This window comes from Tinamus guttatus, unplaced genomic scaffold (genome assembly GCF_059628265.1).
Source record: "Tinamus guttatus ecotype Peru unplaced genomic scaffold, ASM5962826v1 Tinamus_guttatus_pri_ptg000508l, whole genome shotgun sequence".
NCBI classification, from domain to species: domain Eukaryota; kingdom Metazoa; phylum Chordata; class Aves; order Tinamiformes; family Tinamidae; genus Tinamus; species Tinamus guttatus.
In genome coordinates, this window is record NW_028289042.1 from 425,257 (window position 1) to 451,084 (window position 25,828).

General features: G+C 35.9%; 1 protein-coding gene across 3 annotated transcripts in view; it reads right to left on the reverse strand.

The window, feature by feature from the left end:
- Positions 1-25,828, reverse strand: part of KIDINS220 (kinase D interacting substrate 220) — a 62,244-nt gene that overhangs the window by 36,038 nt on the left and 378 nt on the right. For all 3 annotated transcript variants that reach the window (XM_088533519.1, XM_088533522.1, XM_088533521.1), the window contains exons 2-18: positions 19,603-19,750; positions 15,087-15,185; positions 13,909-14,007; positions 13,354-13,452; positions 12,343-12,444; positions 11,723-11,821; positions 10,572-10,769; positions 8,323-8,421; positions 7,172-7,270; positions 6,362-6,460; positions 5,301-5,478; positions 4,548-4,712; positions 3,657-3,836; positions 3,137-3,302; positions 2,379-2,530; positions 1,359-1,648; positions 24-164 (exon numbers count right to left, since the gene is read on the reverse strand). In XM_088533519.1, coding sequence (XP_088389645.1) covers positions 24-164; positions 1,359-1,648; positions 2,379-2,530; positions 3,137-3,302; positions 3,657-3,836; positions 4,548-4,712; positions 5,301-5,478; positions 6,362-6,460; positions 7,172-7,270; positions 8,323-8,421; positions 10,572-10,769; positions 11,723-11,821; positions 12,343-12,444; positions 13,354-13,452; positions 13,909-14,007; positions 15,087-15,185; positions 19,603-19,710 — 2,373 coding nt within the window. In that variant the 5' untranslated portion in view covers positions 19,711-19,750. The remainder of the gene's footprint in view (positions 1-23; positions 165-1,358; positions 1,649-2,378; positions 2,531-3,136; positions 3,303-3,656; positions 3,837-4,547; positions 4,713-5,300; positions 5,479-6,361; positions 6,461-7,171; positions 7,271-8,322; positions 8,422-10,571; positions 10,770-11,722; positions 11,822-12,342; positions 12,445-13,353; positions 13,453-13,908; positions 14,008-15,086; positions 15,186-19,602; positions 19,751-25,828) is intronic.

Here is a 25,828-nt window from a genome sequence, read left to right on the forward strand (position 1 = left end):
TGCCTCTATATGATCCAACTCACCGTATCAAGCATCTGTAAAACTTTGTCTTGTTCGCAAGCATCCAACCCATCAATAATTACAACAAGTCTTGTCTGATTCTGAGTAAAGCTATCAATGGTTTTTGCCATTTTGGCCATCAACTCCACTTCACATTTCAGAACCTACAAAAAAGAAAAGCAAAGAAGGAAAGACATTTCTACAGTATTGAAAACTCAAAAATATACATCTAATTCCTTTTACAGATTGCTACCTACCCTAAAATGCTTCAATAAGACTAGAAGAAGAAATGCTTATAAATACTGAACTCTGTCTGCACTGAAGTTTTGTATCTGCCTTCCATAAAAGTTATTTCACTAGCTGAATGACCAGTCATGATTCATATTCTTATAACTTGAAAAATTTTAAGTTTTCAGTATCAAATTAGACATGTAACTATGTAACATATAATTAGGCTTTCCTTCAATAAAGAATTGAAGGTGGAATTCATCTGCCCTAATTTTAGTAACAGAAAGCTAGACATTTAAATCTGATTTACTCATTGCTAGGTTTATTGAATGTGAACATTAAGAAGAGATAAGTCATAAGAATCACAATCTGGAATAGCCCATTCCCTTTGCTTTCAGTGTAAGCCTACATTTCCAATGTCTAAAGCTGTACAAGCTGAGCCGCACTCAAAACAGACACAGATGAGGTGCTACCTAAATGTTTGAGGAGGTTGTACAACAACTAATCTGTAACCCACAGAAGTAACTCTCGGGCTGTTAAGAGTTAATCTTCAAATAAAGGTAGATGGGATATCTGATGACAGTCTCATGTTTTCTGCTGTTCTTCTGATATTGTAATTTTTTTAAACAGTTAAGCTATGTTGCAACCCAACAAAAACCTAACATTTCCTGCTATTTTTCACAAAAAAATTTGAACTCTTCTGGAATGTGCTTTCAATGTTATCATTCTTCTCTTAGTAAAGAGGTCTTGCAGACAGACAGGTTGACATGTTTTTTTTCCCACTTTAATAATATTACAGAAGTTACTCTTAGTCTTATGATTTAAACTTTTAGCCAATATAGATCATGTTTTCTTAATATTCTCCTTCTAACAAAAATAAAATTAGAAGCTGAAAACATAATCCAAAGTTAACATTCCTAGTTGAGCAAACATGGATCATGTACACTAAGCATAACTGTCAGCGGAACAGAAATGTTCCCTTCTGCCAAAACCTGCCAAAATTATTCTACTGTTGATATAGACTTGGCCTGATGAAATCAGTGCCACTACCTCTTACGAACACTTCAGGTTTACAATTTGAGTTTGGGCTTTTTTTTGGTTTTAAATGGTTAATTCATATGGATGCTTACCTTCATGAACCCCTCACTTTTTAACTTGTGGAGCTTGGAGGCAGCATGATGAAGACGTTTTCTTTGAGAATTTAAAACCGAATCCATCACTTGCCACCAGGTGCGACAATTCAAGATAAAGGCCAAGCCAACAACGCACGCGACTGCTATAAGAATAGCATTCACTGTCATGTTTGTTGGTTCCACGTTAAATATGGCCAGCAAAGCAATCCCAGAGACAATGCAGGACAATATGAACAGGAAAATCACAAAGGATGGGAGACAGCAAGTTTTCTTCCATTTCTTTTTACCTATAAAACAAGTATTTCCTGTTAAAATGAGTGCAGAATTTACAGGCAAGTGTAACAGCTTATTATTCTGAATACTTTTCACAAAAACACTAGCTTGCATAGGAGGTTACTTCAATGCAACTACACAGACTTGAAAAACAAGTTTAAGCTTGCCAAAATTCTTGGAAACAATGAAGCAGATCTTCTTTTAATTTATAGTTTACTTCCATTGTTTCAAGAAATAAAACACTAGAAGCAAATTGTCTTTATTAAGCAGGATTCTCCTCTGTAGGATCTTCCCTTTTTTATGAAGTGTTAGCAAAGTATCAGAGATATTAGCTAGGTAACTAACTGGTTTTAAAATAAAACATTATGTGTAGGTAATATAATAATAATTGCATTAGAGAACTAAAATGAAATTATAGGCTACCACCTGGAATTATTATTTGGTCTTTTCTATATACAAAAACTTTCACACACAATGGAGCAGCTCTGAACAAAAAAGCTAATACAAAGACGACAATTTTTTCTCAGCACAACAAGAAGGACTTCCATTAACACTTCCAGCTATCCTGATACTATGAAAAAAGACATTTTTCTCTCTAGGACGACACACAGTTTTCCCTTTATTCCTCTAAGTATGAATTTCTGCATGTTTAAAGCTTAGTTTCAAAAGCCTTAGTTTAACAGAATTTCTGGTAACAGCACAAAGAAATGGAATAATCAGAAAGGTCATGCAGGTAATAAAAACCTTGGGTATCTTCTGTCTTGAAGACTCGAAATAGCCTTGTTGCTAAGAAACCAAATTCCCTTTCACACGCATCGGAGAGGGTCGCAATCATCTCAGCCAGTGACGTTTCTCCACCTACACTGGACAGTCTATTGTAGTCAGTAAACAAAAATCTGAAAGAGAAAAAGAATGTGCTTTGCATAGATTAGAAAGCTATGAATATTTTTTGGCAACAAGAAAAAATATTTTCCTGCATATCTGCAGATGGAAGACCAAGTGGGATAAAAAGTAAAATACCTTAATTTAATATAGAGATTAAATTTATTTCTCTTCCTTTTATCAACTTATTTGCCCTATTTCCTATCCTAAAATTTGACTTTATAAAAAGGTAAAAACAGGCATATCACTAAATGGTAGCGCTCAGTAAGCAATAAAAATATAAAAATTCATCTTTATTATCCCCAACCTTAATACATCTATTTTCAACTTGCACTTTGAAGCATTTCCAATACTTATAATTAGTACTAAGATTTTTGACCATCATGCTAAAAAGCACTGTTTCACTGAATTTGCCATGAACAGATATTTCTTTCCCCAAAAACATGAGTAGTTCCTTCACGCTTAGAAATTTAATTGTATCTTCTTCTAAAGGTACTATTTTCCGCACAGAAATCTCAACAGTATTTCATGGGAAGATAAACATACACATTTTGATATACAGTGAAAAAGTTTAGTGCAAAGTTGAGTTACATATGAAAGAGTAAATAAGTGACACTAACCTGACAGGTAAAGCTTTAGTGGTTTGTTCTGGTAGTTCTGGTGGGTTCACAAACATGAGTTTGAGAAGCAACTCTAAATACCCAATATGTCTTGCCAGCCTGGCACTTAACACCCAGGCCCAGTTCCAGCTCTCACCTTCTCTTCGACCACCAAAATAAATTACGGCTGGAAACAAATATTTGGTAAAATATATTTCAATAGATATTCACAACTGAAACAATCACGAAGTTTGGACAAGAACGGAGCTGTGTAAAACCAGCTGAATGAGTAACAGTTATGGCTAAAAATGGGATTAAGAGCAAATAATGAAGGTTTATACAAAATTTTGCTTTGCTTTCAAGAATGACCTCTCACAAATCATGTAAAGCACAAGGAAATACCATCAGGGATCTTGTTTTCCATAAAAATACTTAGTAGTGTTTTCTGAATCACAAAATATGTTTACAAGACAGAAAACAGTGATTTCTAAGAATAAACTAAGCAGCATCATAAAAATGTTTTATCAAAGAGCAGACTTACCAAAGAATATATAGAGAACTGCTAATAGGCTGAGGGACACTGCAATTCCAAGCTTTGCATCCACTGTGAAAGCAAGTAGTAATCCCAAACCTCCGCACAGCAGCAGTGTAAGGAATACAACAAGCCAAGAGAACTGGAACAGAGGCTCAATCTGCTGTCCTGCAAAAGTTTTCATTTCATCTAAAACCCAAAAAGAACAGCTAATAGGTTAACATGTCAATAATCTTTCTAGAATAGAAAGTAAAAGCGGCATTATAACAATCTTTGTTTCTGAAGAAAAGCACTTGCTTTTACCTCAAATTTGTGACTTTGCCCTGATACTAATTCCAAAATAAATAAATAAAAAGACAATACTGTTTGAAAAGAGATTCAATTCTTAATGAAAAAAATCAATTTTCACCCACACAATGAATGAAAACTTTCAAATATATAATTACTGCACTGCTTGCTGCAGATTTTCTATTTTTAAAGGCATATTAAAGCCATGCCAATATCTATGCTCCTTCAATACTTTACAAAATATATTTATGACACCACAAAAAAGAAATCTTACCTGTTCAAAAAAATAATAATAATTCATTGCAGAAATTAGCAGCAAATACATTAAATCATCATGCGTATTACTAGGTAAAAGGGTTTAATATTTATTTTCTGTTTGTTGATTCATGTTTATTCAGACAGGAATTCCTGAAAAATGTATTTAGATCTATTTAAAGAGGAAATATACACAATAGAGAATAAAAAGATGATTGAAATTATATCCTGAACTACAGTTTAAATTCCTGTGCTGCAGCAACAGGCATGGGCCATTGTTTGTTGCAACCACACTAACTCCCATGCAATGCAGTAGCATGGATCTGGATCAGTAGGAAAGGCCGAGTTAAATGTTACCTTCCAGTTTCTTGAGAAGAAAAGATTTTCCACTTCCCCACTGCGCGTACAACCCAACACAAATAGGTGGCTGCATGGTGGGTTCGCTAAGAATATCAGCCAGAGCGCTGCTGTAGAGATCGTAGCCCAGCATGTCGCCGTCAGACTCCGTGGGAGACAAGTGCCCTGGCACACAAACACTCGTGTAAAGCTTTTTTTCACTTGATAATCTCTGTACACAGAATCATGACCTTTTTTTTAGCCTATATTTGTATACATATTCTTCCTACTTAATGGGAAGTAGTATGAACTACTACTCACACTTTCTTGTTCACTGGAATTTGAAAATCGTCCCTACGAATGTTACATAATTATCAAAATTAATATGGCTTAATATATAAGACTCAAAATCACGCCTCAAGCTGAAGAAAATAATTCTTATATCAGCAAAGGTGAAGTAGAAACAAAACCATCAACATAAGCATCAACATCATGTCAAAGGACAGAGGTCAAATACAAAGGCCCATTCTATCCAGAATTCTGGAAGGACAAAGGTGGGGTTTTTTGCTGATATCTCCTGCTAAGCAAAGCATTTAAAAACGTGAATCATTCCAGTTTTAAATATGTAACTGAATAAACTTGATTCTTAATATACAAGTGAATTAAAAACAATAAAAGAGAAAACTATTCCTTTAGTTATTATCTCTCCAAAATAAGTTTTATTTTCTTCAATATTCACTTAGAACTGAGTAAAAGATAACTACTTATACTTACTGGCTCCAAATATCTGTGTTAAAATACTTTTCTGATGACTGCAGTCAATATTGTAAGGTGTTTCTCCTGTTTTGTTTGGTCTATAAAGCAATCTACCATCTTTTGGATTTCTTAAGAGCAGTTCAGCAAGTTTACGGCTCCTTCCACGAATGGCAATATGAAGGGGAGTGTCTCCTCTCTGCAATTAAGTTAAAAACTAGTAACACCTAATACAAATTAATAAGCTTATGAAGGGACCATATGTTCCACATCATTATAGGCGTGTTACTTGAGATACAATTTAAGGTATTCTAAATACCATTAACACCGTATGACAAATGCCTTTTTCCTCAAAGAAGCACCACCAAAGTTTTTAAAAAGACATGTGATAACCCAGAAGTAAATTCTTATTTCTGATAAGGATGCTTTTTTCATATTACTAAAATCATCCAAAATCAAGCAAAAGTTAAAAATACCAACAACGGGAATAAACTTATTTTTAAGTATTTTAATCTTCTTAATTACTGAATCTATGGGAGACTCAAGCCTGGGGCTGTACTTTGTTTGTTACCATAGAAAAATTAAATCACGAGGATAAGCAACTAGATTTCTGGTATGCACTAAATATGAGCTTTCTAGAATCAGGTCCATAAATAATTAAACACCAAATATTGAAACTACTCGAAAATCAGCCTGTTTAATAACTGTTGTATAAAAATATCAATAATCATTTTTAGATTCAGTCCCATTGTTTTGTGGCACTTGTATCTGGCTTTTAATACAACAATAGCAAAAAATAAAATAAAATAAAACAACTGAAGAAAATCATTATTTCATTCTTTTAGCAAAATTAATGTTCTATCATAATCACCATAACTGTAAGTTACATGTCCATTGTGCAAAATCTAAAAATTAAAAATAAGGTATGAATGGTTTCTAGAAAACTGAATGATTCTTATCCCACCTCTAACAGAACAAAAAAAAAAATTATTCATGTTTCATCCTTGACAACTCGCTACAAAATTCCCCTACAAAATGAAAAGGATTAAACGTACTGAAATAAGTTATCAAAAATTCTTTACCTTATCTACGGCAGAAACCTTGGCTCCTTTGTCCAGAAGGAGCTCTACTATCTCAATATTTCTCATCTTAGTTGCCTTTATAAGTGGTGTTTCTCCATCCTAAAAGTGAAAAATAGACCCAATAAAAAATCTTCCACTTAAACTTAAGCAAACACTAACAATTGTTTTCAAATTAAATTCTTAACTTTTAAGAAATAATTTTTTCAATAAAAAATGTTACTATGAAGGTATCAACACTTCAGTGCATACGTTCCTGAAGCATCACAAATACTGCAATCAAGACTGATGAGATTCCCGGTGCACAAGACATATTTCTGTTAATAAATATTGGATAGAGAAAGAGAAGATGCAGATAAAATACAAGAGATCTGAGGAGCGACTGGAACAGAAAAGGTGTAAGAACAGATTGGAAGAATGACATGTTAATTCTCTGCTTTATTTCCTCTAGCTTCCTCTCCTGTACACACAATCAACAACTGCAGAACTTTCTAGTTAGTAATACTAGAAGTTTCTTTCACTTTCTGCTGGCATCTACTTTCTACCCTGATTATGTTTAATGTCAACATTACCGAAGGAAATTATTCACAGATTCTGTACCCAGTTTTAGTGGAAAGCAATTATTTAATCAAAGGGAATAATAACATTACTTAAAATAAGATTCTATAACTTAGAAACAAAATTTTAGAATTATTTTTAAACAGGCACAGGTTTCCACAGTTAAAAACAATAGAACTTGGTTATGATTATCTTAAACTTATGTAGGAATCAAGAAAAGATGTTAAAACAAAATCACTTCCACAATTAAGTTACCTTTGTACATGTTTCAGTATCAGGATTGCATTGCAAGATATCCCTCACCATTGTGGCATTTCCTTTCTCAACTGCCCAATACAAAGCAGTCTTATTATCCTATAAACAGATTAAAAAAAAATAACAGATGTTACTAATACTTTAATTCAATTGAATCGATTGCAAAGACAACTATAAAATACAACTACCATATTGAAAACAGAATACTACACAGCATAATTTTAGCAGTTTGGGACAAAGGGAAATGCTACCTAATTTAATTAGTACTTCTGTGGAAATTGGGGATGAAAGAAATATTATCGCCCATATTAAAATCTGGCTGAGCCAGGTGGGTTCCAACAAGGCCGCAGAGTGAGGAGGCTGAATCCTGGCTGGCAGCATCACCCAGCAAGGTGGCTGAAGTTGGGACTGCCCCCCTTCCAAGAAGGATCGAGGGGGACAAGACCTGGGCCTCCATTCCCCCTATTCTTGGCCACTCTAGTGACATTTTATCCAGGTTTTCCCTTGGCTGAATCACATTAAGGAGCACGTTACTGATCAGCAGGGAGCAGAGTACCTGCAAGGCCACACAGGACCCAGCAATCTTGCTGCAACGTCACAAACCCAGGCTCTGGGCAGGCAGTTAAGTCTCCCAGAAAAGCAAAACAAAACAAAACAAAAACACGAGTACTTATTGCCAGTTTTGGTATCCCTGGTCCTATTCTAAATATCTAAAGTGCACAACCAGAATCTTCCCGTGATGGTACCTCCTCCTCCAGTGCAAACAAGGCCCCAAATACAAATACACTCTCAAGCTTAACAGCTGTGAACAGGGACAGGGTCATCCTCGAGCCCAAGCTTCCAGCTCCCCGCTCCCGGCAGCTTCAGGCTGCTTCTTGGGGCTCTATTTCACATCAAAACATTGAAAAACTCCTGGTTTTCAGACCCATGTCAACAAGAAGCTGACAGATATGATAATGAAAGCAAATTCTGTGCTGAGCAATAGGGGTTTTGGTAGAAGAATAAAAACACCACCATATACAGGGGATGGGAGGGCTAGGTAGGCAACATCGAGGTCAGGAACTGTGGAAAAGGAACTTACTGAAAGCAACAAACCCAGCACAGCAAGAGACCTGCCTAAACAGCACTCACGCTTACACTGCTGAACATACCTGGCCTCTAATGTCTATATCAGCGTATTTATGGAGCAGGGCCCTCACGATTTCCACGTGGCCTCCTCTCACAGCTCCAATCAGCACTGTGTCTCCACTCTGGAAAAATTGTGAGAGAGCATCAAAGCTGAGTTAACACTATTTGTCAGAAAGAAAGATATCATGAAACAAGTTATCATCTCCAATTATACCGTGTGCCATTTTCATTAAGAAACTTAAAATCATTTTAAAGAAAGATATGAAAAATATTTATGTCCTTGGATGCATACACTGTGTATGAGGTAAAAAAAAATATTTTATTTTTTAACCAAGAGATTAAATAATACATGTTTATGGCAAAACAAACACCTAAAATGAGTTCAACTTGAACTATTATCTTAGAAAAAAAGGAAGCATATATTGTAAATACATACAGAAAAACTCAGCTGCTTCACAGAAAGACCAGCTGCCCACAATAATAACCTCTCTACAAAAGGTTGTCTGATTTTGCTTTAGCCATTTCATAGCTCATAGAATATCTTGAAGAATTTTTCTTTCTTTTTTTGTGTGTGTTCACACTTTTGACTGCTATCCTGTTTACATATGCTCTACTGTTAGGAAGAAACAAAAGGTTAACTCTACCTCAAATAACTCATATAAATTATTAGAAATAATTTTGGTGTAGTATAAGCATGAAGCAGTTAAAACTATGTTTAAAGCCTAATTTTAACGCAGGGGGCTACGTCAGAGCTTTAGAAAATGAAATCCTGAAACTACCTCTCTAATACTTATCTGTCATGTATTTAGTAAAAGCCTAAGGCAAACAAACAAACAAAAAAAGGATTTTTCGGATTTTTCAAATATCACAGTTAGCTGGAAAAAAAAAAGGCAAAAACTAGATATAAAAGCTTTTGAACAGAGTTCCACAGTTAAAGAAAGCATTCTCCCATCAATCACAGTCATTGCGTATCTGACAGCCAAGCAAGAAAATGAGACTAATCATTACTGGACGTATTTTTGGAATACAATCAACTGTACTGAAAGTTGTAATCTTTCCTTTCCATAGAGCAGAGGACAGTTGCAGAATTTTGTGAGAAAAGAGATGGAAAGGGATGTATGTTCTTGAAAATTTTAGCTTTTGCTCTGGTAAATGCTTGAGGGTTTCGGGGGGTTTTTTGTTACATGCAACACTGCAGCTTGCTGTGAAGCCACCTGAAAAATACACTAATTGACACTTGAAAGCTAGGAAAGAAATATGCCAAAAATCATGTTTTCAAGTTAAAAAACAGATACTGGGATTTTTTCTCATTCCTCTACAATCCCTAAAATTTATGGTAAGTGTAGATGACTGGGAATTCCACCTCAAAGCTATATGGCTGCTCTAACACAAAATGCTCTCCTCGCACAGGCAGCTAAATGTAGGGGTTTCATGCGTGTATCTAAGCTCCTGTTGCGCCCTAGGGAATGGTGGTCAGCCTGCATCTGCCACTTCAGAAAAACCTGAATATCCCAGTGGCACCATGGGCAGCCCCAAATACCTCTGCAAAGGCAACTGAATAAAAGCTTGAGTGCCTGGCAAACCAATCCACGCTCTGTCACCGCCTGTATTGATGCTTCCACTGAACATCACAACAGCAGCTCAGATACACAGGGCACCTGCCAACATTTACATTTGGTTTTCTCAGTCTCTTCCTCTAAATACCCTATATGCTCTGTTACACTTCCTCAAATATATGCAAGAGGTTCCTAAAAAGAAAGTTTCATTGTAAAAGATGAAGGTAAATGAATATATTCCTTTTCTTTGCAATATCATCCCATATTTTCAAGTTAACAGCACTGTTGCATACATTGCTACACAAAAAAAAAAAAAAATGAAGCATTCAAGTTAGTTGAGTATTACTCATGTTACAGATAGGACAAACAAAGATATAAGACTGATCACTTCTGCAATATATGCCAAAAGGAAGAAATTGCTAATTCAAAGCATAAGAAAATGAAAAATTTTAAATTAAGTAGTAGTTCAAAGCTTCATCTTACAACAAAAAAAGAAAAAAAAAGTATTAGCTTTTTGTATACCTTTACATAGCATGTATTCTGAACAGCAGCAAACAGCACTAGGTAAAAATACCCTTAGGATGCAGAAAGGCAAGAGCGTCACACAGGAAAAGGATATATTATCTGCATACGCTCATATATACCTTTTCTTTAAGCACACACACAAGAAGAAATACACACACAAAACCACATTTATGGTAAGAAAACGTACTCACTCTATCAGGAATATTCACGTAAGTTCCAGCATCAAGAAGATCCTGCACTATTTCAGTATGGCCCTCCTTTGATGCAATCATCAAAGCTGTATTTCCATCTTTGTCTGTTAAATTGACATTTGGGTTCCTTTTCAGTATTTCTTTAACACAGTCAGTATAGCCACCCTTCACTGCTACAATAAGTGCAGTCATAGAATTCTTAAAAACAAAAAAAAAAAAAGGGAAGAAAGAAAGAAATTATCATTGTAATAATAGCCTAAGTAACAAAACAAACAAACGAAAAAAACACTAAGTGACACATTACTTCCTTAGCCATTCAGTTGTTACCTCAGAGCTATTACTTTTTTAAAATTAAAAGCACGTTAAGCATACTTTAAAAAGCAAGGAAAATAGAATACAAAAATAATATATTAAAAGCAAACAGTAAAACTCATATGCTATGCTAACTCCTGCACGTCATATGCACCCTACAGTCATTTTCCTGTTGTATGAGAATACAGCACCTACCAGGGGACCTAGGCGTGCTAAAAGGTGTGCCAGAAAAAAGTATTTAGAAGAACTTCTAAACTTTCTACCTAACATTTAATGACATTTTGTTATCAATAAGTATTTTAGATTATCGAATGTAATGTATTACATGAGAAATAAATGAAAACGCACTGTATTATGAAGACAAATACCTGTAGCTGAAAACTTCTAAAATACTGTCCAACTTTTAAAAGTGCACCTTTTTTTTTTTTTTTTTTTTTTTTTTTAAGATGCCTTGTGTTTGATTTGCATTTTAAATAGGTATTTGAAGAAGGTATTTGAGAGAGATTTGAGAAAGATGAGAGAGATTTTTGCCAGTTACATAGTTACATAATATTTTTATTAAAATCATAAAAAAGACTAAGTAGTACTCAAAAGTCATTTGAAAATAGCTCTAAAGTAATAAACTCCAACATCAACTTTTCATCTTCTGATGAAATATATATATAAATATATAAATGCATATATTGTATAAACATATATGTGGTATAAATAATTAATATAAATAAATGCATATATGTTTGCATACATACATAAAGCTTGGTATTTATATTCAACACAAAAAGAACCCCCACAGACTTATGTACCCATATTTTACCACAGAAAGGCAAGCATTTACTTACAGCTCCTTCCTGATCAACATCAGCTCCCATTTGCAGCAGATACTTCACACACTCCAAATGACCTTTCCTTGCTGCCCAAACCAGAGGGGTGGTTCCATACTGAAAAAAAATATTAATAACATTTTATTATATTAATCTTTGTATTTGATATCAGCTAAATTCAATATTTTTCCTATGCTTTAATGCATTAAACCTACAGAGACTTAACTTCATCTGGAGAATTAACAAAACCACCTGACAAGCTATTTTAACTTCTTTTCTTTAGTGGCAACCAGCTATAAAAATTATTTTCGTACGTCCCTTAACACAGCAAAGTTTCTAGTAGCTTAAAATATAGAAATATGCTCAACTGTAGTCACGTTCACTGTAATCATTTCCAGCATATTCTAAGAAATCTGCAATACTCCTGCAAGCATAAAGATTCTTATTTTAGCACATGAATTCTAATCTCATGGGTGGGGGAAAAAAATAATAGCAGCTGTTTTTAAATCAGAAGATCTTGGATACATTTTCATTTCTTTTTAGATGCAAAAGTCATTTTAGGCATAATATGCTAAGAATTTGTTGTTTCAAGAGCTGTATCAAGCATTAGAGAGATTAGTCACTATTAAACAACTCACTTTGTCAGAGCAGTTCACTTTAGCTCCATGTTGCAGCAAGAGATGCACTATATCTGAGTGGCCTCGTCCTGCAGCCCAAATAATTGGATAAACACTGTATTGCTTAAAAGGGAGAAAAAAAATAAATTAGCCATGTGAATAAATTACAGTTTCAGCTCTAACAAAATATCAATCAGAATGCTTCAAGAGATGATAAAAACTGGGAAAAAGGAATACACAGACTTAAACCCAACTGTTTCTTGGTACTTTGTTTTATTGATGGCTAGGAAGTTGTCTGCTCTTTGGAAAAGATACCATTTTAAAACTCCCTAAACAAGATTTAAAAATTCACATCCTTACCTCCAAATATGCCTCTATAAAACAAAAGAAAAATAACACAGACAGTTTCCTATTATCCTTAACTAATTGAGACTGCAGATCAGTTGTCTCACATGCAGAAGCTCCATGTGCAAACCAGACTAAATTCCAAAGCAGAAAGACAAGTTCCTGTGTTTTCAGTGAGCTGCCCATAACAAACAACTTACTTGGTCAAGTTTCAGGATGCCCACGTGTTTATGACAAATCTTACATGCAGAAAATGAAATAAATCTCAGGCTTTTTGTAATTCTCTTATAGTTATGAATGTATGCTATGCATTTGTACAGTTCGGTCGATTTGATAACTACTACGAAACAATTAACACAAAATATTACGTTCCTAGATTGCACAACATTAGGAAATCTATTAACTTATACAGATGCAGACAAAAATGAGAATTGTTATACTGATCACACTACATTATTTATTCTTTTCTAGTATTTCTCTCCTACTGATTTAAGTCTTACTAGAAACTGTATTTTTCATTTTTTTAAACAAAATATCCTGTCTGCGACACAAATTTAAAACCATCACATTATAATAGAGTATTAGAGTGCAAAAAAAGTGAAAATAATTAGCCAAGAAAATCAAAATAATAGATGATTAAGCATTTTAAACTTGTTTCTTCCTTTTATTGAAAAGGCTAAAGCTTACCAATCCCGTGATGTTTGGATTTGCTCCTTTCTCAAGGAGCAGCTCAGCTACTTCCGTACGGCCTTTGTAGGCTGCCCACATCAGAGCTGTCCATCCGCCCTGGCAAATACAATTCAGGAAAACATCAAAAAAGAAAAGTACTCTTTAAAAACTTAAAACTGCTACATCAATAGTCACAGTTCCACACCATAAAAACTCAAATACAATATGAATGTCCTCTGGGCAAGAACACTTATTTTATCAACCTAACACTTCAGTTAGCTTCTTTCCAGTGCAAAATCTGCTCAAGTACATAAAGAGACACCCTATAAAATAAGCAGCCATTATTAACACAGAAATCTATCACAAAACAGTTAAAAGTAATTTACCTATGTTTATTCTTTCCATTTTATCAGCACTGAGTTAAAATAAAGATTTGATCAAAGATAAAGCTCATCAATGTGTTTTACCAAACTGAAAATCTCCAACTCTCCAAATATTTCTTGTTACTAAAGCAGGGCAACCATTCACATTACCTATTCAATGTTAACTGTTTAACATTAGGACAACACATACCAAGTCTCGATGCTCCAAACTGACATTATAATTGAGCAGCTCTTCTACGATATCCACATGTCCTTCTTTAGATGCTGAAATAAGAGCTGTCCAATTATCCTACAAAAAAAAAAGGAATTTAAGTGACATTCAGTACTTTAATATAATTATTTTATTTTGCAAGTATACAACCTACATGATAAGAAATCCAAAGCTCCTTAAAAGAGCTGTCCTCTAACAAAATAAAAGTTAAATAACAAAAAATCTCACTCATAGACAACCTGCCCAGCATCCTCTCCAGTTATGTCCTCTCCTTCTCAGTATCCCACTCGGACACTATGGACAACAGCACCTATGTTGCTACTTCAAGACCACAGCCCTGCTTCCCAAATCCACAACTGCTTCAGGCGACCAGACTTCTTTCCTTTGCTACCTCAGGGAGTTGCAGACCCAGGAGACTGGGACAAATTTCCACTGGTGCTACACGGGGCTTCCATCCACGGCTCAAGCAATACGTAGGTGTGGACTGGTCTTGTTTTATAACCTCTACACATTTAAATATAGTACCTGCTTATACTCTAATTATTCTATGTATAAATATAGAAACTAACGTTTACAGAAGACATAATGAAGTAGCTCCAAAAATGCCTCACATTTGCTCTCCCCAGCCAAGAGGTCAAGTAGGACACCAGACCTTTCTTGTGTGACAGAAATTAACTACTGTCAGCATGAATAACGCTGGTTTTGATAGTTCTTAATGGAAATATACAGATCTCTCAATTTTTTTTCAGAATGCTTCTACCCTCTCCTCTCCTACCAGGCACCTTTTCATGATGGAGTCATCCCCTTCTTCATGGTCAGAAAGAGAACTCATAAGATTCAAACCTCTCTATTTGTATGTCTTCTGGCTTTCACATACAGTATTTCTTCAATCCAAATTCTCTTTCAGTATTCATTCAAAAACACCAAAAACAATCACAACACTGCACATACCATTTCAACACTGCCATGACTAATCTGAAGAATACACAATCAGTTATTTTGAACAAAATTTCTCCTAAATGTCATTATTTTCCATCCTTCTCCCCTCTGCACCACCCCCACAGCACATACTCATCTACATAACTTTTCCTTGCCTGTTTCTTGAAATCCCTTCTCCTTATATCTTGGGTACTGTAAGATAAAGTCCTGATACTTACTGCATCTTCCAAGTTGCAATTAGCTCCCTTCTTGAGAAGCTCTTGGACAATTTCTAAGTTGCCTTGCTCAGCAGCCAACATGAGCGGAGTCTGGCCATTCTGAAACCAAGCAACATGCAAAAGAGATGCAGCAGTAAAACACCAAATAATGCATCATATGACAGCAGTAAAGGCCAATGCCTATACAGGCACTTTAAGTTCTGCTTCCAGTATTTCGTTATCAAGCGAAAAAATAAATAAATAGGACATTTAAAAGATGGCTACCCAGAGAGTTATAGGGATTAGAACATCTTTCTTCCAGTATTTCGTTATCAAGCGAAAAAATAAATAAATAGGACATTTAAAAGATGGCTACCCAGAGAGTTATAGGGATTAGAACATCTTTCTTTCCTAATGATTCATCTACTGAAGATATCTCCAACACAGCCTGTCACATCTTTACATCTTAAATATCTCAGGCACATAGGTAGGTTTTACTTTTTTTTTTTTTTTTTTTGAACACAGGTATTACAATGACCATAGAACAGGTTCAGCTTAACGATAAAATGTCTTGCTGAAGTCTAGCAAAAATACTCAAATGACACATCCCACCCTTCTTGGACAGGACCAAATAAAGACATCATTTCTGTCCTGTGCAACACGGATCCCATCTGTCTTAATAGGAAGCCTTCATCTCAATGAAGAAACACCCTAAAACTGATTTATTTTCCTTTAAGGATTTTTTTAAGTTAGTTGCAATCTGTTACCCTTCCATTACACTGTTTTTTACATCAGAACCTCTCTTCAGAGCTGAACAGCAGCAGAAGAAACCCCCTCAGAGCAACTGCTCTGTATGGTAAGAAGCAAAGTTTACAATAAATCTGTTAATTGCAACTATCTTAAAAAAATGGCTCACATTCTTCCTGACTTCACTCCAGCCCTTTCTCTGTAACACATATTTTTAAGTATACTTTTTTTTATTTAAAAAATGTTAGAAGCGTTTGAGAAAATGATGCTAATGCTGCACATTTGCCAATCACAGGTAGGATCACTGCTCTTTGCTAACCTTCATGACTGCTCTACTAAAGAGTATGTTTGGTAAATTCCTTTCTGTCTTATGGTACAAAAAAGTAACCATAGAAAAACAGCAATTCATTCAAAAATGTTTTTTAGTCCATCTGGCATTCCCTGACTAGTTTTTACAGAGGTTTTTCAGAGTCGTTACAGATAGTCAAGAGTATTACGGCAGGGTATGCTTTCTATTCAACACAATTTAATTTTTTACTGTGAGAAAATGGTTTTAAGTAAGGTAATGTTGGTATATATACTCAAACTAAGAATATGTTTGCTCTTAGATGCTGAAACACATTTGATAGCAACAAATGAGTATGCGAGTCTGGTCAGCACCAAAAAACTAAATGCTCGAAAACCAGATCCCAGAGTCAGCGGTGGACACTGGGTGCGGTGCTGCTGGAGGTCTCTGTTAGGGAGCAGGATGAGGGGACGCCCTCAGCACGACTGCAGGGGATGCAGAAAACGAGAGGAGTGGCTGGTCCCTCCACTGCTTACACTGCTAGGCAGAGGGAACTCCACAGGCTGCAGGAATGGGCAGGGAGAAGCTTCAGGAAGCTCAAGAAAGGGAATTCAGAGCCCTGCACCCAGGAAAAAATAACCCCAGGCACCAGTAAAGGCTGGGGGACTCAGAGTCTATGGAGACTGCATACTTGGAAATGCTCAGAACCTGACTGGAGATGGTACGAAGCAATCTGCTCGCAGCTGACACTGAGCAACTTTGACTGTCATTATTTAATAAAGCATCCTCAGTACATAGTGGGTTACTGATGGACCAGAACAGAAAAGGCATCAACTGCTTCCCTCAGTATCATTAATACCATGAAGGAAGCAATTCTTGGAGAAGTGTAAGCGGTCTAATGGCCCCACAGCTGCACATACTTTATATGAAGTCCAGCACAAAAAAACCAAAAAAAGAAATCCAACCCAGAGTCAGCAATGTAACACAGCAGAGCTAACAATGCAGAGTCACAGGGATGACAGGTATGAAGCAACACGATCTTTTGTATCATTAATGATGACCTTACTACTCAGTTTAAATACAGGGGCACAGAGGCACCTTCTTTCTGGAAGCCATTAAGTGATACAATCCTATAGATCAGCTGTCTCAAAGTCTGTGTTGAAGATTCAGAAGCTACTTCAAGTATCCAGATCAGAAGAGTAGAAGACAAGGCACACAAAAAGGGCTACCAGAAAGCAGGTTACCAGAACCAAAGTACATCACACAAGACAAGTATCTGGTATTGGTTGTTAAATATCATGGTAATTGGTATAAGAGCAAAAGAGAGAATGAGAGAGACCAAGAACTCACACCACGCTAACTGAAATGGCTGTTGTTAATCCAACAAAATCATCCATACCCAAGCTGACCAGAACATCCCGGCTTTCCTGGCAGCTCCTCTGGAGTCTAGATATTAAGGGTTGGCACCAGTGCAGGTGATTCCATGCTCTGACAATTCACTGCAGCCTGGGAGGTCCTGGCATTAGCAAAGCCTTGCTTGCAAGCAAGCTATTCAGACATACTCCCCTGGAGCTGGCACTCTGCTCTGTTTTTTACCCAAGAAAAGACTTCTTGGCAGGTCCCAAACTGGAAAGAGCACTGCATTCAACACCACTGAATTACAATGAAGACCTAACATTTAAACAAAACTCTTTGTAAACAGACTCCCCCCTCAATCCTCATGGTTTAAAAAAAAAAAAAAATATTTTAGGGAAATGGTCACTAAAAAAATGCAGTTATTGAAACCCAGCAGTGCCCTTAATCTCATCAAGAAGAAAAACTTAGAAAAAAAGAAGTGAGGGCTGTGACATAACTGTTAAAGCCAACACTGACTGATAGTCTGATTCCTGCCATGATGTTGAAGGGAACTATCAGTAGAGGGAACAGATCACCCCTCTTCTCAGATATACAGCAAGCCTGATGGTGAGATTGACGTGCATGCCCAGAAACTTAAAATAATAATAATAATAATAATAATAATAATAATAATTTAGCACGTGCACATCCATAGCACCAATGAATTTGATGACAGTGAAAGAAAACTAAAATGGCTATAAGTACAAATATGTATAGGACATACAAGCAAAAACTACATGCTGAATTTTTTCAGCCTGAAAAACAGAAGACTAAGGTGGAAAATTGGCATCTTTCCCTGGAGAAATGACAGAGTCTTACAGAGAAAACAAAGGCAGATTCTTCTCAGAGATGCACAAAGAGAATAAGAAGCAACAGTCGCAAGTACCAGCAAAAGATTTTCTAATGAGAAACAAGGAAAGAGTTTTAGACAAAGAGTGGTTACACATTGGAGTGCTGCCCAGAGGGCTGTGGGATCTGTGTCCTTGGAGACTTTCAAAATTTGCTTAGCTCAGTCCCTGAGCAATCTGACCTATCTGTGAAATTGGCCCCGTGACAAGGAAGAAATTAAATCCAGTGACCCCAACATGTCCCTTCTACTCTTAATTATTCTATGAATTTATGATTCTCTGAACATGCTGCATAAGTCATCAGGGCTCCAGTTCCACAAAACCGTTCAGGAATTCAGAGCTGAACCAAAATTTGATGATAAAAGTTGAAAATTCAGATAAAGGAAAAGCCCAGATGTTTATAGCCATAGAATATAAAATAAGTCAAATCTTCTTGAGCTTACTTATCAAGTATGCACACACATTGCATTACAACAAGATAACCTGAATATTAAACACGAAGGAAAACAGTGCAAACAGCCATTGGCAACAGACATTTGTATGAATCCGGCCTCCCAAGAAACTCTCAGGAACATTTAGTACAATATCCTGAATTGCAGCATATTTATTGCTGTTGGTGATACCCTCAGATCAGACTAAAACAAATTCCAGTGAAATAGCTAATGATGAGCGCACTCCCTCCAGGATTCAGAATATCCACATTTCAACTCCCTGCCACATATCAAGACTTTCTGTCAAGACCTTTTTTCAAGCCTGCTGAAGTTATTTAATCCTCCTGGTCAAACTCAGATTTATCTTATGATGTGTATCTTTTCATCCAAAAGAGCATGCTCAGCGTATGCTACAAAATATGCTCCTGTTGGGGTCATGTAATGGAATTTCTCATGCCTCAAAACTAGAATGTGGGGAAAAGGCCAGGGTTATCACCTCCATACTTCATCCCAAAAGGGACAGGGCACAAATGCACACACGTCTGGATCTGTGAACTCCTGGCTGCAGAAGCATGAATATCAGCCTGTTCCTACTTCATGGATAAGGATTATGTTTTCCAGCTTACTGGAAAACTCAGAAACAAACATGCTGAAAGATGTTGAGGTACTCAGTGATCAGATAACCAACCATCATCCTGTGTGTTCACAGTGCAACTAGCAAGCAAAAAGTTGAGTATAAAACCAATATTACTATACTAAACAACAATTTATTATTTAGTCTGTAGCTAATAAGCCGATGCATGAAACCAACCTTTACAAAATCATCTTACCTCATTTCTCTCATCCACATCCTTGCACTTCTCAAGAAGAGCTTTCAGAGCAGGAACATTTCCTTCTTCTACGTAGGTCAACAGACTCTGACTCATCAGGCTCGCCATCTTTGCACAGTATTGAAAATGCCTGTACAGCAGAACTTATCTGCATTGAAATAAAAGATGAAAGAAAACCTTAAGTAACGCTAATGTGATTTCACTTTAACATTAGAAAAAAGTGCATGCCAATAAATTTCTGGAAGAGTATAAATACTTGCCATTCTCCTCAACAAAATGCTGAGAAGACAAATTTACATTGCATTTCAGTTATTTTTGTAGTCTTAGTTTTGTAATTTGCAGCTAATTTTCTGTAATTCTTAAAAAAAATCACAGAATTTGTCCCATTTTGATGTGCAGTCTAAGCACTTTTTTGAATGGAATGCATAGTTGTCTTTCATATGCCTATATTTTTCTGTATATACAAAACTATGAAAGTAACTTTATACATTACACACATACACAGTTTATATCTGCTAGTTCTTTACAGCATAACTCTGATCTTTTAAGCACACAAGCAGAACACTGAGAATACTCATCATTATGAAATACTGTGATAATTTTAAATAGCAAGCACATGGAATTCCGGAAAAGTCCACTTATTAAACCAGTTGTCACAAATTTTATCCAGACATGGCTGCATGTAATGGCATGCTGTTCCCTTATTACTCAATGTAACTTCTACCAGTTAATTATAGGGAAGCCTTGGGCTAACAGAGAGCTCAGAGAACCACTAGTATCAGCAAGAGCCCCCAGTGTATGTACATGCACGTGTCTCCAGAAGCTAAACTTACCCAGTTTGCATTGGATGCAAAATAAGCCATGGAGCAGAAGACAGAAACGTTTCCCTGTCCCCCCTCCAAGAGCCTTCTCCTCACCAGCGCATGACAAATGATAACTCTGTGGGGCTTGTTTCCCTGTGTAATAGCACTGTTCCAGTAAAGAAAAATTACAGCTCAGTATTAGCTGAGGTCTGGAGGTTAGGCTCTATCAGGCAAAAAGCCCCACTGCTTTCCCAGGCAAATGCTCTAAACTTCTATTTTCACATTAATGCGGTCAGTGAATTCCTCCATACTCCCACCTGAAGTAACTCTCTAGCCAAGAAGAGACAGAAGGAAACTAGCAGGGACTCCACTACACTTAAAGCAGAGAAGTTGATGCAGATTTAAAGATTCTTAATAAAGCACTCGATCTACCTTTGCTTTAATTTTTTTTATGAAGACTGTAGCACAACCACACCACTCTTCTCCCTCTAGCAAACATGCTTATGAGTAAGTGTATGTATAAGCAAACTGAGTGTGTTCAGGGTGTTTTGGGTACTGCTTGTGCTCATGTAGAGTACCAGGACCTTCAGAAGACATGGACGTTGAAATGCCTCAGTCAAACGTGCCAGCAAAGAAGTCAATTTGCACCCGAATTCTTCCAATCAAGTTTACATATCTCAAGAGACATTCATTAAATGGGACTTGCATCCCCAAACTGCTACCACATACATTTTGTCAACTCCCTGTGCAGTGATCCAGATTTTCTATAGTAGCTGAGCCTTATTTCTCCATGTTTTCCATATCAAAAACAAAGTTGAAATACTTATTAAAAATCATCAGCGAAACATGATTATGTCTCAAATTATACTCCCAGGAACAACCGAAGTTTCACAAATAAATTCTTAGCCAGCATGAGAAGGAAAAAAGAATTACACACTACTCCTCAAAGTAAAACTCCTTCCTTCATGTTCCTTATCACCATTCTTCAAAAGTGCAAAGGCAGCCCTGGGGCACCTCAGATAACTGCACCGCTTTAGAAATCGCTACTTGAACTCAGTTATCGGCCTAGCAGAGTTTCTACCTTAATGCAGATGTGAATCCTTAAGCGCAAGCCGAACCTTTAGCCAGGAGCAAAATCCCTAGCACCACCACCATCAGAAAAAGGAAAAAAAGAAGATCAGAAATTGCATTTACAAACTCCACATTCATATTCCTTTTCCAAAAAGATAAAAGTTTTGGCAGGGGCTAACAATCCCCAAGCATGGTATATTAATATTCTTTATCAGCTATCCATTGCTATGACAAAAGTCTGTTCTCAGATTTAAGAACAGCCTATTTTATAAAAAACAAAACCAATAAAATCTGATGCTTTAATTCTGATTTTCATATTCTACTGCTCTCATTTGACACTTCATACAAATTTTTAGGGCACCTAAAAGATTGTTGGAGGGCTGTAGGAAAGCACTGATCAGAGAGTCAATACCAGAAATTTCCATTTTAAAAAGCAACCCAAATTTATCTGCTTACTGTTTGGCTTCTCATGCTTAAACAAAGCCATTAAAACAACATAAAAACAAACAAACAAACAACAACAAAAAAAAAACCCTACCAACAGATAAAAGTAAAACAGGTGGCTTAAAAACCTATGGAAGTTTCTATATTGTTTGACTATTTTTTTCCGAGAAAAACAATGCAAAAATCTGAAATTAGCTTGCCGTTTATTCATGATATTTTCACTCACAACAGCAGCTCAATAGAAATTTGACATTTTATTTCTATAAAAATCATTAAGAATAAAAAAAAAACTAAGAGATTAATGGTGTTTCGTAAGTTTTGGAATTTAAAAAAGGATATAAATATATATGTATGCCCTAAGTGAAAGGGTATTGTTTTTAAACACAAAATAAAGACAAGAAAAAAATTCTATGGATCTTTAACTTCATGAATCTTTACACTTCTGCCAGATATATCTCACTACAGAAAAGAACGAATTAGACATGAATTAGAACTCATGTTTTGCTACTGAAATATAGAAACTTGTAACCTTCTCTGTACATAGGTATATTTCATAGTTTAGTTACATAAAAATATTAATCTAGTTTCCTATCCTCTACTTCATCAATAAAACAAAACCCGTAAGTCTTCCAGCTAATGAACTAGTCACGTTAATTAAGTCTTTGACAGCAAGACCCAGAATCAAGAAAAGGAGGTTAATGCTTCCAGGTGAGACGTTACCTTTCACAACACCATATGCTGTTACACCTTTGGCACAACCACAGCCCACCTTACCATCAATTAAGACCTACGATATATCTAACAATATAGTACTATCTTCTGAAAAGCAAGCACTGTATGGATGCTGGACATTATGGTGTGATTTCCTCCAGTGCTTAACAATTTCTCAGGCAAAAACTGTACCTCTCAAGAGCATTCTCTCCTTAACTGCTCAACAGTATTTGCTTTGCTCTTCGACACAACAGTGCACAACCTATACCACGGCCCTCATCCATGAAAATCAGAAGCACGTTGAGAATTTGATCCCCTTTCCAGAAAACACTAGTTCTGCTCTTCATAGACGTGTTCTTTCAGGTAGGTCCACAGGCAGGCTTGGAAGCCTCTCAACACAACAGGACAGCAAAGCTCGGTATCTTTTAAGGCTCTAAAATGTTGCAATGAGAGAGAACAAACTGAAAGACATGAAAAGAGGTACCAAGAGCACAAATGCTCAGGGGAGGGTAAAATATTTACACTAGGATTAACCTGTTCTTCCAAAGGAGAGATTATCATGTTTTGGAAAGACTGCAAAATTTGCTGATTTACAGAAAAATTAGTGTCTCTTAACAGCAACCATAGTGACTGGAAAGGTGCTGAAATTAAAACCTGTACATACCTACTAACTCAGCCTTGCATCGTTTCCAGCTACCTACAGAAATATAATGCTATTGCTTGTTAAACTTGCCTAATATCACCAGCTTTTTATGGCTCACAATTTTTAGTTACTGGGTGAGCTATAACCATTTATGGATACATATCAAAATTGGTCTAGAAACACTAACATTATTTGATTTTTTTTCTTTTTCTGTAGGTCACAGTAAAGATCACTGCGAATTAAACACAAGATAAGGTGTTCTTTTAAAATAGATTTCTTTCTTATTTTTCTGGATCCTAAGGCTATCTAAGGCTACCTTCCGACTACACTACAGTACTGTGGCAGATCTTCCACTTACCTGTAACAGGAAATATATTTACATGGCAGCTAAAACCTGGACATGTACAAACCAGACACAGACAAATGCACTACTGCACTGAAGAACTGAAATGACATTCTGACAAATTATAATTTAAGGAAGAGTGAAAATGAGAAAAAAAGTAAATATAAAATTATTTCCAAAAATTACAAAAGTCTGTTTAGTACTCTCACACACTTTTGTACCTCACTTACAATGGTGTAAAACCATGAAAAATATGAATTGGAAATTTCTGGAGTTCTAGTCCTAGGAGTTAAAAATCATATTACTCCCACTTTGTTCACACTGCAGGAAATCTAGGAACCGCAGCATTCCCAGTCTTTTCTGACACCCTGTTTAATCATTACTTACTTCATGCAGATGCTGCATAACCATTAAAGAAGAAATATGCCAAGTCAGATACCACTCAGAAAAAAACAACAAATCTCCTTAACTACACTTTCTGTATGGACTGAGCCAGTCAAGGTTCTGTTTAAATAGCAAATTTTGCCATTTTTATATGAGAAACCCTAAAATTGACACACAGAGGTAGGAAGAAATAATAAATGTGCGTTTCTGCCTGATGTTCCATTCTGACTAATAATCTCATGATTCTCAGCTTTTCTGAAAGATTTTTTGTGGAAGAATTTTTTCTATGTATTTTGCTAACACTCCCTAAATCCAAATCAAAGGAAGGAGAAAAAAAAAAAAGAGAGAGAGAGAGAGCTATATATGTAAATGTTCCTATTTGGGAATCTGTACTTACATAGAAAAAAAAAAAAAGAGAAAAGGTTTGCAGAGAAGGAAATTGCTATAACTATAATTAGCTACTGTCTACATTACTGAACTGTAAGAAATATGCGAAATTGGAAGAATGAAAGTTATTCAGTCCAGTTTTTCCCATATCAGGCATAATTCTCCTAGTTCTAAACATTGTAATATTAAAAAAAAAAAATGAAGAGACAGGCCAAAAAGATTTATATTTACACAAAAGTGACTATCACAGTTTAATAGAAAGCATCAGATATGTTTAAATTCTATTGTGATTAAAAAGATCAAAAGAAAAAAAAAAAAGTAAATGATAGGGCAATTTAAATCTCACCAGAGAAACAAATCAATATCTTTAATGGAGAATTTAAATATGTTCAATGCACAGTTAGTTACAGCTAAGCATATCCGAATTTCAGGAAAAATTTCAACTCCCTTCTAAAATAAAAATACAAAGAGCCTGAAAGCACTATTTTAGATTTAAAACATTTCAAAATGAAGAAAGCAAACAAAATCAGATAATCAGCATAAAGGTTTTACTGAAAAAAAAAATTACCGACAAATATAAATCAGTGAGAACCTGTACAAGACATGCACAAACCCCACAAACAAGTCTCCAACGCAGCACTCGTATCAGACTGCTTCACGTGCCCAACAGGCTTCTCTGAATCACGAGGTGAAGATTCTGTTAGTCATAGCCACAAACTATGCTAAAACCCAATCTATTTTTCACTTTGTAAAAACGTGGTTGTGATCAAGATGTAATAAATTATTTTTAATTAACATGACATTTCAAAAGGAGTAGAATTTTGGATAACTCAAATTTCTTAAGTTACTTTAAGCTCTGGTGACAGAAAAAGAAAAGAAAATGAATAAATTCATATCCATGTCAAATGCAACCAACTGAGGGCATTTAGTGAAAACGAGTTTTGAGGCACTCAAAGCTCTCCATGCAGACCAGCCTTCTGGCCAAATTACTGCCTTACCTCTGACACGGAAGCCTCCTAACCTGTGCTTTGTCTAACAAAACAGCCAAAGAGCAGGTAGGTTACTCACAAATTAGATAACTTATTTGGTTTGCTATGGAAACAAGGAATATACACTGTATTTAATAGCATATATAACGGTATCAGTGGTAATGTACCTTAATAACCTCTAAACTTGCTGGCCAACATTACCTAGACTTAACAAAATAACAGATATTTCATTATTTAGTTCTTGTAGATCTCGTGAAAAAAAGGAGAGCGCAGCATGAGGTGTCATTGTGTGTGATACACCAGTCTTCACACACATTCAACCCTGAGGCAAAAAGCCAAACAGAACCAAGTTAATCGTTTCAATTTTCTTTAAAAACACACGATACCGAGGTGAGAAGCTTCTCAGCTCCTCAAACGCAGCAGTCACAGCCACTGGGCAGGTACTGCGCTG